The 12,367-nt window shown below is 42.7% G+C and overlaps 1 protein-coding gene across 3 annotated transcripts in view; it reads right to left on the reverse strand.

The window, feature by feature from the left end:
• The window catches only part of SNX19 (sorting nexin 19), an 84,314-nt gene that overhangs the window by 11,216 nt on the left and 60,731 nt on the right, over window positions 1–12,367 (reverse strand). Inside the window, exon 11 of one of the 3 annotated variants that reach the window (XM_063093773.1) lies at window positions 11,064–11,218. The exons of 1 other annotated variant lie outside the window; for it this stretch is intronic. In XM_063093773.1, coding sequence (XP_062949843.1) covers window positions 11,064–11,218 — 155 coding nt within the window. Of the gene's footprint in view, window positions 1–11,063; window positions 11,292–12,367 lie in introns of those variants that run through there. One more of the 3 variants, XM_063093776.1, reaches the window with a different exon arrangement.

Consider the following 12,367-nt stretch of genomic DNA (forward strand, 5'->3'; position numbering starts at 1 on the left):
AATTGTCTTTTTAGACTCATAGAAGATGAAACAATCTTAAAACTTACGTAAAGGAAAGGGAATAAAAAAGGGTAACTTCCTGGCACCTTAAAGGTTAGATAAAAACTGCTCTGGGCATATCAGTTGGGAGAGGGGTTGGTATGGCTCAAAATGAGAGACTAGGTTAGGAGGGACCACAAGGACAGGGTTGACATTAGTATCAAGAAGAAGGCCAGCTTCAGTCCACAAGGAACACCTTTCGCCTGTGCTGGACGGGGAGCTACACAAGAGCTGAGCCAGGACCCTGCTTCCCTGTGATGAGTACGTGCACCCCCTGGGCCCAGGGCCTGTGTTAGATGACCTCCTTTCTTGTTTCCTTTGATCTACCAGAAGGAATGATGGACGGCCATTGGTGCCCTGAAACTTTGCTGATCTCTTTCCAAACTACCCCACATAATCCCCACTTTTAAGGGCTAAGGATGTGCATAAACAGAGAGTGGGGACCTGGCCACTATAGGGTAGAAGTGGTGTAGAAAGAACAATTCCCAGCGTCTGTCTTGGGCTGGGAGGTAGTTAGTGTAGACATCAGCTCTAGGTCTCTGCCAAACTGCGACTGTAGTAGGACACACCCTGTGGCACATGGTCATGGTCAGGAAGTCATGAAGAAATTGATATTCAGAAGTTTCTGGGTATTTCTCTTTTGTCCTAAGTTGTATGATAGTGATCGTATAAAGCACTAATTATACTGCTTGAAGAGCAAGTGCTCTATGCATGGCAGCTGTTCATACTGGTCAGCGTTCTCCAGAGAAACAGAACCCATAGGATATGTATGTATGTATATAGGAAGAGATTTATTATAAGGAATTGGCTCACACAATTATGGAGTCCAAGAAATCCCACGATCTGCTGTCTACAAGGTGGAGAACCAGAGAAGCTGGTGGTGTGATTCGGTCTCAGTCTGAAGGGCTGAGAACCCTGGTGGGGGTAGGGAGGGGAGTGCTAGTGTAAGTCCTAGAGTTGGAAAGCCCAAGAACCTGGAGCTCTGATGTTTGAGGGCAGGAGAAGATGGATGTCCCAGCTCCAAAAGAGAGCAAATTTATACTTCCTCCACCTTTTTGTTCTATCCAGGCCCTCAATGGATTGGATGATGCCCACCCACATTGGTGAGGGTGATCTTTGCTCCATCTACCGATTTAAATGATAATCTCTCCCAGAGACACTCTCACAGACACACCCAGAAAAAAACTTTTTACCAGCTATCTGGGCATCCCTTAGTCCAGTCAGGTTGACACATAAAATGAACCATCACACTATTATTTTCATCATTGAAATTGAATTGAAAACTTTGGTTTTTGCTGTTTAATAAAAAAAAATTCTCTTTGTTCCTTTAAAACAGTCAAGAAAAACATGTAGTCTAAAAAGTCAGCATAGCTTTTGGATCCTCATCCCTAGAAAGTCCTTATCCTAGTGGCCCCTCTCCCTTACTGGGATAAGCTCCTCATGCAGCAATTTTCAGGAACTGACTGTTCAGGACGGTCCCTGAGCTAAGTGTGTACTGCCCCTGATCTGCTTTTTGCTCCTAATTGCTGAATGAGCAACCTAAAATTCCTCATATGGTAACTCCCTCCACCAGCTCTTGCTTTCCAAAAAACACTATTCTTGCTGTTTTGCACATTTTCAGGATGAAAGAAATGTAAACATTTAAATAATAATGTATTTTTAAAGGCAGAATGGGGTTAGTTAGGTAAAGCAACCCATCTCACATCATCTGCAGAAGAAATCTAATAAATTTGGGGGCTCATTGGGGAACTAGAGAATATTCAATTTTATGAAAGGATTAGGTTTTTATTGAATTACGTCTTTATTCAAGGCACTTTGGTTCATCCACTAAAATGGGAAGTTTAACTGAGTGATCTTTGGGCTAGTAAAATTTAAATCATGATGAGAATCTTTTGATCAATCAGTTCTTTGAACAAAGATGCTGTTGGGCTTTAAGGGCTGCCAGATACTGGGCGTTCCCTGGAGATTAGGTTGGTGGTGGCTATTGGCCTCTTCTTCAAATAGTCAGAGCAGGTGTGCTCAGTGCCCTTAGCAGCCCAAGGGCAGAAGAATGAATAGTGGAAAAAGTCTCAGGAAAACCAGGTTCTAGTTATGGTTTTGCCACAAATAGTTGAGACTCCTAAACTTCTTTGGATTTCAATTTTATCATCTGCAAAAATAAGGGAATATGACTATTGGTGATTCCAAAATACTGATCTCATTTCAAGCTAGTGACTTTAAACTCCCCCAGGGGAGGTTGTTAAAATACACATTTCTTAGCATAAATCTGGAAACAACCTAACTGTCCATCAATAGGGGACTGGTTAAATAAGTTATGGTACATTCCAGCCATAAGAGCCTTTTAAAAAGCATGAAGTAAATCTGCATGTGCTGATATAGAAAGCTCTCTAAGGAATATCATTCACTGAGAAAAGCAAAGTGCAAAGCTATATATATGGCAAAATTCCTCTTGCATAAGTAAAAATGCATGTATATATGTATATATACGTATATAGCATAGACTTTTAATTTTTGTTTACTGAAGGGTATACATGAAACTATTAACAGTGTTTATCTTTGTAAAATCTAACAGCTCCACATATTTAAGGTATTACTGATAACAATAATAATGTTACTGGGGAAGGGCTGACTTAACTCACCTGTTCTGATATCTCCTTTCCTTTGTACCTTTCAACATTTTCTTACTAATGCATTATAACAAGGCGACTTGGAACTGTGAGAAGAACACTGAATGGGTAGGAAGTGAATCTGAATTTAAATCATATCCTAGTTGAGCGATCACTTCACTTCTCTGGATCTCAGTGTCCTCATCTTTTAAATGAAGACTAGCAGTAAACTTTGACTAGCAATAAACTTTGGTGGTTCTATTTTAATTTGCATATAGTATTTATAATTTGTCTGAGGAGACACTGACACAGAAACGCACATATACATGCTCAAACATAGAAAAATAAGTAAAGAGCATGTACTTTTGACAAATACTTTAAAGTACTTTCTTTCCTTGACACCATGGGGAACAGGGAACAAATAACCAGTATCCTTGAGAAATTTTATGATCTCACATGAGAGACAAAACGAATTTCCATGAACCAACTAGAGAATAACATAAAAGCCACATATGAACAACCCTGGATTATCCTCATTCTTATGGAGCTTCCTTTAAAATATTATTCACCTGAAACTCAAGAAAACCAGACTCAGCAATAAAAGCAAAACCCCAGTCCCTTGGGCACATTTGCACTGATCTGTAAAATAAAGGGTTATACACAGATGATCACTAATTTCCTTTATGGTGATAAAATTCTCTGATTCTACAGTCTCTGAAAGAAGGTTCAAACTGAAAAATTTTTTCCCTGAAACCAGATTCCTCCCTGTTCAGTAAAGTCCTCATTTCCGATTTAGGACTTGGACAGCCCCTGCATTCTCCAAAGATAATGCCCAAAAGAAGGCCCTGCATTATGTCAGCCCCATTGTCTGGGTTAGAGAGCCTCTCTGGGCTCCACCCTGTCTGAGCAATCCAATGGGAGAGGGGACGTTGCCGGGGGCAACCAGGTGACTGTCTGGCCAGCCTACTCACAAAGGCTCCAGTGAATGTGGGGGCCAGCACATGACAGGGGCTCTGAGTAGGTCAGACTTGACGCCTAACTTGACCCCATTGGCAGCCAGAATCTGATAAAGACATGATTGAGTTGGGGATTTCTTCCTGACAGCTTAACGGATGGCTATAATTAGGGCCTAGAGATACATAGACTCCATTGTAAGGAGGCTAAATGCTGTAAAGGTCAAGGCCAAATTATGGTATGAAAGAAGCTCAAAGTTTTCCAATATGTAGGAGGAGAGAGTCTATAGGAAAATGTGTTTACTGAGTATGATGGAGCATTCCCCTTTCCTGTTGGCTCCTGAGTCTGGGAGCTGTTATCAATGGTGGGTCTTTGTAGTGGAGCTTCAATCCTTGTGCCTCCAGAGACTAGCACCATAAAGGCAGAGTAAAGATAAAGCTTCTAGCCTGAGAGGTTATATGTGGATGATCTCAGAAAGCAATTGACTTCCTTTCTTCTCTTAGAACTATCTCCCTGACTAATAATAATAATAACAACAACAACCAAAATACACACAGATTTTTAATGTTAAATTTAATCAACATTTGTCAGATCTGTTTATGCTTCATTGTCAAAATGATGATTAATGAAAGTGGCGTTAAGCCATAGATACTTTCTGGGACTTTTAAAAATCTTTTTTCTTAGAAGCAAGAAGTTGCAATGTGCCAGCCATAATAAGATCCAACTTACAATGATCAAAAAAATACAGTGAGTAATGGCAATAATGTTCTCATAAAGGAAAACAACAGCTCACAATTTGGACAGAAACTCAGGGAGTCAGTGAAACTCTGTCCATCTAGAGATTATAGGTTGGACTTGGAATTACTCTTACCTGGTCACAGTACTAGTGAATTTGTTTCCTGGTTAAACTGGTAAAGTAGACATCTTGAAAGAAATTCACTAATCAAAGAATAAGGTAATCTCAGGGTTGGAAGGGATTTTGGAGGCCCTACAGTCCAAATCTTAAATTGCATCTTTAACATTCCTGCCAAATAGCTGACCCACCTCTGTTACAGAAATTTTGGTGATTGAAAGCTCAACCTCTACACTGCCTATTCAAATATGCGCATCCTTGTGTTTTTAAAAACTCTTCCTAATGATGAGCTAAAACATATTTCCTAATATCTCTCTCTGATTGGTTCCATTCTACCCCTTGGGGTCACATAGAACATGCCTAATACCCTGTCATGTCTGCAACCAGAACTGGCTATGTAATTTTCAGGGCTCAGTGCAAAATGAAAATGTTGGGTCTCTTGCTAAAAGTTATTAAGAATTTCAAGATGCATTAAACCAAGTGTGCAGGGCCCTGTGTGGCGGTACTGGTAGGCACATCCAAGAAGTCAGCCCTGTAGGTAACTTTTTTTTGTTTGTTTCTTCACGCCTGGACTTGGGAGAGTGCAAACAGAAAGAACCTTTATTTTCCTCCACTTTGGTTAAACATTTTTTTCAATTCCTTCTTCCTTCCTGTGGACTCCATGGAATATTCTTGTCTTTTTCAGATATTAAAAAGTCCAGTGCAGGCTTTTATCAAACTCTAAACTGTCTTCTGATCACTCCTTTGCCTTTCCCTGACCAGGGCTTGGTTGGGGCTGGGATGCCTACAGAGACCTGTTATCCTCTTTGTCCTCCTGGCTGGCCTGCTTCTCACCCCACTCTTCACGTTGCCATTGGCTCCTTCAGGGCTGGCCAAGGGGGAGAAGGAGAAGGGTGGTGGGTGGAAAAGGTCTTCCCTATTTGACAAGTTCAGATGTGATCTGGTGTAAGTGCTGTCTGAATTGAGGATCTAAGAGCTGTCCTTTCTCACTTCTCTGGGTTCCTCTGAGCTCCCCCACTGGGGACTTTCAATGGCAGTTTTCTGTTGTAAGTGATACCTCCCTTGGCTGGATGTTGATGACATTCTTCTAGCCCATGGCTGGAGGTTCACTGCAGTCTTCTGCTGGGGCCACCTACCCCCACACTCCTCACTTCTGGTGGGCCTCTTGGACAGAGAGATTTCAAGCTGCTTCATGGCTGGTTTCTTTTTGGGGGACTGCATTTGGACCTTGGGAAATATACATTTTTGTCCTGCCTTTGGTACAGCTCACTTTATTGCAGCTTTTTCTTCCTCCTGCCAGCACAGGCTTCCCAAGCCACAGTTTCTTCTTCAGCTTTCTTCCAAGTATGAGTCAGATACCAGTTCCAGAATCTTCTCCAAATCTTCTCCAAATCCAAGGGACATAGATCAAACCCGTTGAGAAGTTCTTTGAAGCTCCTCTCAGTTGGCCTGAGTAGTGGAGAAGTAGGAAGGGCTTCAGCACGTAACTTTTTCCTAGAGAAACCTCACCATTTGTTCCTCCCTCCTAATGGATTCTTAGTCTTTTCTTACACCATCTGGAGGTGGGTGATAGGCTAAAGCAAGCAGAACAAATTCTTGGGATGGCAACTTTAAATCTGGGGTTAGTTGACACCTATTGTGCTTAGTGTTAGGGCTTCAGCAGACTCTGAGACAAGAGAAGTCTCACTTTCATGTCTTGTTACACAAGTAATAGACCGAGAAACATTTACAAGTAACAACTCCTATGGACTCAATGTTTCTGTCCCCCCAAATTCACATGTTGAACTTTCAACCCACAACATGACTATATTTGGAGATAGGGCCTTTATGGAGGTAATTAAGGTTGAATGAAATCATAAGGGTGGGGCTCTGATCTTACAGGATTAGTGTCCTCATAAGAAGAGGCACGAAGGTGCATGCGCTCTCTCTCTCTCTCATGTGAGAACACCCCAAGAAGAAGGTCTTCTGTAAGCCAGGTAGAAGGCCATCACCAGGACCAAGTTAGCTGGCACCTTGATCTTGGACTTCCCAACCTTCAGAATTGTGAGAAAATAAATTTCTGTTGTTAAAGCCACCCAATCTATGGAGTTTTTTGTTTGTTTGTTTTTTAAATGGCAGTCTGAGTTAATACAACTATTCTGCACCTTCCTGAGTGTTACCTTTTAAAATTGGACATCTTTCATTTCTTTGGCCTTTCCTAGTAGACCAGAATCTATTTGCTCACCTCTCTGAACGGGCTCATTTGTTTACATGGCAGAGTCACACATTCCAGAGGGATTGTAGTCTAGCACAAGTGAAAGTTGTGTTGAGTCATCTCACTCTTGAAAACCTCTGCAATTGCTCATAAGATATAAAATTTGAGATAAAGATGATGAAGATAGGCTGGGTATGTAAATATATAACTGGTCTTACTCTCTTAACATTATTTAGCTGGTTGTTTTTCTCTTTTGATGAGGTTGTATAATAGAATTTGGGTAAGCTAAATGCATTTTTGATGTGATCTAACTGTACCCAATATTGCGGGTGGCTCCCAGATCTGAATGTGCTGGCCCAGGGTGTTCTGATGAGCTGAGTGAACAGGATTCTCAGCCCCTGAGACACAGAGGCTGTAGCTCGGTGAATGCTTCCTGCAAGTGCATTGACTCTGGTGGCCTAAATCCATCCTGATGTCTCATTTACTCTCTTATTTTCTCTATTTTATCCTTAATATACTTTTAAAAAATTTTAATGTAGGTACAGAACTTATTCTTACAACCCTTTTAATGGTCTTTCCTTCAGATTCAACCCTTTGTTCTAACATTTACTGACTGATTAACAAGTATTTATTGAGCTTCAAGTATCTCCTTACATGATACTTATTAACTGTAAAGGGAAAAACAGTGGAAAAACCTGGCAGACACCACCTTAACCAAGTGACATCACTGGTGAGAAGCCACAGTGACATCAGGTACGACCTGATATGATGTACTGAGAAGGACATAACAGCACTCTGTGGCATTCTCGCCAAAAATGCTTAACCTCAATGTAACCTTGAGAAAACACCAGACAGACCGAAATGAAGGAACATTCTAAAAATAAGTGATCAGTCCTCTTCAAAAATGTCCAAGTCATGAAAGGCAAAGAAAGACTGAGAACTGCTCTCAGACTGGTGGAGACTAAGGAGACATATGATGACTAAATGCAATGTGGGATCCTGGACGAGAAAGAGGACATTAGTAGGAAAATTGGTGTAATTCAAATAAGGTCTGTAAGTTAGCTAAGAGTATTGTATTAATGATAACATCCTGGTTTAAATAATTTTACTAGGGTTTTATAAGATGTTAACAGAAGAGAAAGCAGGGAAAGGATTTTTGCAATTTTTCTTTGGGTCTATCATTATTTTAAACTAAAAGTTAAAAAAAGTATCTTTATTGAGTCCCTATTCTGGACCATTCTCTGTGCTGCGGGGACAGAAGTAAAAGAGACCCAGACTCTGCCCTGAAAGCTCACAGTTGGGAGGGCAGCAGGACGAGTGAGCCTGTGCTGCTCGTTAGATGGGTGTGTGCACACAACACAGCCAAGAGCGCCGGGCCTCCTGACTTAGGCGCGAGGGCCAGAGAAAGCTGGGAGACGTGGACGCTGAATCCCGAAGACTGGGTAGCAGTCACCGAGTGAAAGACAGACATGGGGAAGAGGGATGACCGGAGCCGTTCAGGCGGAGAAACAATTGCACGAAGGCAGAGCCCCTTGCGCAGTGCCAGCGTGCCTTCCGCCGCAGGGGTCGCGGGACCAGCCTGCCAGAGGCCTCCTGCAGGCCTGCGGAGGAGCTGGAGTATGGAGCCACGGAAGGAGTCCAGACAGATCTGCGATGGGATCTGTGACTTAGTACAAGCACTCCGGCCGAGGAGTGGTGAACTGACCGGAGCACTAGTCAGCAGCTCGTCTCTCAATCTAGTCGGAGTCAGAACCACCGAGAGGCTGCCGAGTCATCCCAGTGAGAGGACAGTGGCCCAAGTGGGCGTGAAGCCAGCACCCGATGCAGCGAGTGAATCGCACCCCTCTCGCGGAAGAGGGAGGGAATTAACGCGGGTGGCTCTGGTGACTGAGTGCCCTGCAGGACGCTTACTCCCATCACGCGTCTACGTGCCACCAAAGCCGGAGGTGACAGGAGCCCTGCGCCTCATCTGCCTGGAGGTACCCGAGGCTCTGAAGTTCAGTGGCTGACCTGACGCAGAGAAGTAAATGGCAGAAATGAGATTCAAGCCCAAGTCTGCAGGGCTCCAGGGCTCATTGCCTCTTTACCGCGAAACATCACGTATAAGCTAATATTGTTCCTGTCACCGTCGTGTCGCTGGCAAATTGTGCCGTGTAAGATTTACCACCTAAAGGAAACTAGTCTCCGCTAGCTCCGGTGCTGGGTCAGCCAGACTATAAGCACAGGAAGCACAGGAACCTGCAGTTCCGCGGGGTCCTTCGCATCCCTGCCCTGTGCTGGGCATACTCCGTCGCATCTGGTGAGGTCTCACTGCCCCTGAGACGGAGCTCCCCCCACACAGCCTCTGCTTGACCCACAGTGCCCCCAGTCCCTCAGGTGAGTCGATCTTTGAAACTTTGTTCTGCCCCTTTCATATGTTGTTCCAGTTACGGAGTCACTGAATGATTTTAAACTGCTTCTCATTCAGATTTGTGGCACAGCTGCTCACTTTCACATTCATCTGTGTTTCATGTTCAACTTAGATTGAGGTTCAGAGTATTTCACAAGATGGCCTTGGATTATAAACTAAAGAGACCAAAAAAGGCAGGAACATTCGGAACAAATTAGGCCTCCATTATACAATTTTATGGCTAAGTCTGCAAATATGTCCTCGTGTTGCCTCTCCTCTCTGCTTGGGGTCACCAAAATATCTTCTTGGATTTTCTTAAGTGAGGTTCTGGATATCTATTCTGAAGACCTCTCTCTTTGAGTTTGTAGGTCTTACCTCCCTTTACTCTACCAGGCCACATCGTTTTCCAAGCCTTCCCATTGCTGTCTCTCTTCATAAAGGTGCCCGACATGGCTCCACATCTCCACTTCTCACAGAACAATTTAAGCCCAAGTTTAGGGAGACCATTTAGTTCCCAGAGCCCATGGTAGACATAGTTGCAGGTAACTTGGGTTCTATCAAGCATAGCAGTAACCCCCCCCCATTTCAACAGTTTGTGAGCTTTATTAACATTGGCCAAAAATTGATATATTATGAAAATGAGACAGATCTGTAGTTTTGGAGCAAAATTATAAAATTAAATGTGTAGGTAACCTATTTATATGCTGTTATAAAGTATTTTTTGAAGAGAGATATACAGCAATAAATTCTTACCAACTTAGTCTTCATGAGAAGATGGAACCCTATCCTCCCCCAGGCCAAAGTGAGAACAAACAATAACAACCAAGTCTCTGCTTGAGTTTTTTGGGGGACCAAGACACTTATAAAGAGAATGCCTTTGAGAACATTTTAAGTTTTGCAACTGAGGTGTTTATCAGTCTAGAAATACAGCCATTCCTATGTTTCCAGGTACTTTGGGTTATTAGAGCAAGACCTCGATGCAGGATGATTGTTATAAATTCTTAGGCCAGTCGCCTGGATGAAGAACAAAGTGAGATTTTATACAACAGTCTGGGAAGGTCCTAGGGAAAAGGAGAAATTTGGTTTAACTCAGAGAAATAGATTTTTAATGGTGGAAACTTTAGGTACCACATCAGCTGTAGGTGAAACATTTAGTGTGGGAAGTGTCTGCCTCCTGAGCATATCTGTTTCGTCCATGTGTGATGCAGACCTTCGGAATTTTCTGTCATGTTCCATGTAGTTTGGCACACATGGGAATGTCTCAAGTAATTTTTTGATATTTAGTGGTGAATAAAAGATGGTTTTCTCAAACCTCCTTTGTTTATTCATTCATTAATAAGCAAACATTTGGTTACTTGGGTACCAAAGATTCAAATATAAGCAATATAAGATTATTGCCTTTCAGGAGTTTATACTCCTCCAGAGAGAAATACATTTTAGTGGTAAACAAATAATTACAGTGCAGTCATTTAGTGCTCTTGCTGAGTTATGTAAAAGGTGCCATGGTAACACAGAAACAAGAGCGTGTTCTTCTTGAGCCGTCATGGAAAGCTTCGTGGAGATTATGTTTGAAGTAGCAGTTTGACACTTTCGCCAAGAGGTAAGGAGAGAGATGAGGCATGGGAAGAGGACATTTTAGGCAGAGGTAGGCTAGCCAGCTGTCCTGGTTCATCTAGGACTGAGGGGTTTCCGAGGGTCCAAGACTTTCACTGCTTAAACCACACCAGTCCCACACAAACCCAGTTGATCCCCCTAGACAGGGGCAATACATGCTGAGCATGAGAATGGCTTGGCCCTTACTAATTTTGTAATTATGATCTGTTCTATATAGTCAATGTCCCTTTCCTCTTAAGGGTACTTCCTTTTTTTTTCCTGGCCTAGCAAGAATTTTGCTTAGTATGGGCTATTTACAGTGAAAGCTTCAAGATCCACTTTCTCTTACAAATTACGCCTAATTTTCTCTTCTAAACACACGCAATGCTTCGATGAGTCCTAATGCAGAAATAAAGAATCGAGATCTATTATTACCTTTTGCTTTTATTCTCCTTCTTTCCTCTCTCTGCCTTCTTTTGACTTTCTTCTCCTTTCCAGTCTCTGTTTCTTTCTTTGGCACCTTCCAACTCTTTTTCCGAGGAGGCAGCAGAGGAGCCAATCTGATGCAACGGAGCACTTGCTTCTGGGTTCTGGAAGTGGAGATGCAGGAAATGGCCAACCAGCCATTAAACAAGTCCATGCAGCATCTCAGGAGGGAAATATCTAACAGTATAACAATAATAATAATGACAATATTTTGATTTGTTCAGAAGCACTCCAAGAGCTTCACCCACAACATTAGCTAATCTTGTGTAGTGAGGAGGTGCAATTATGTCCAGCCCAGCAGTTTAATTTCCAAAGTCATCAGGCCACAAGAATTCTGTTTGGTTACAGTATTTATAGTGGCTCCTTTTCAGAGTCTGATTTTGTACCCCGTCCTTTTAGTGAGTCTCAAAATGGGTGGAAATATATTTACACCTACCCTCTTTCAAAAACTAAATATGGGAGTAGAAACAGAGGGTCTGTTAGTCCCTATCCCCCATTTTTACATTTCCAAAAATATATCTTTATATTGTGTTTTCAGATGCATCTCTATCAAACAACCACATGAAGAAGTAGACCTTGGGCAGGTGAGGAATGGAACCACAGAGAAGTTTAAAAGTTGTGCCAAATGGTATCAACAGTTGGTGGTGGAACTGGGATTAGGCCTTAGGTCCTCTGTCTTGAAGCCACCAGCAACCCTCAGAGCAAAGAGTTGCCCTATCATCCTTAGCAGTGATGACCATCTTCTGCAGGAGAAATGGAGGGTGGTCAACTGGACAGCCTGTAGGTCCTTGAGAGCAGAGGCTGTGCTGCTGGACTCATCAGGATGTTCTGAGCATAGTGCCCAGCACACAGTAAGAACTCACTGTATATTTGTTGACTTCCTGATCGATAAGGGTGCAATGAGAAAGAATCAAACCAAAGACCAACGACTTCAATGCTCCATCAAGCACATACGTGAGCTGGGAGGATGTTGTCAATGGTCCTTCTGCTTTTATCCCACCAGCCTTATAACCATTTTCCCAGGATCCTAGTGTCCTCTTGACACCCTTTGACCCTGAGAGCCCAAAGCTGTAGTGCCTTTACAAAGTTCCTGTTCTCCAGGAAATAGCTGTTATTCCCATTTTCCTATTCCTTATTTTTATCCAGGAAGATTTGGGAGAGAGAGTACAAGTAGTAAAAGTTATGGGTTCTAGCATCAAACACACCTGGGTTCCATTCCTGGCTCTGTCACTTACTAGCTGTGTGACTTGGGC

This window comes from Cynocephalus volans, chromosome 4 (assembly GCF_027409185.1).
Source record: "Cynocephalus volans isolate mCynVol1 chromosome 4, mCynVol1.pri, whole genome shotgun sequence".
Classification (NCBI taxonomy): domain Eukaryota; kingdom Metazoa; phylum Chordata; class Mammalia; order Dermoptera; family Cynocephalidae; genus Cynocephalus; species Cynocephalus volans.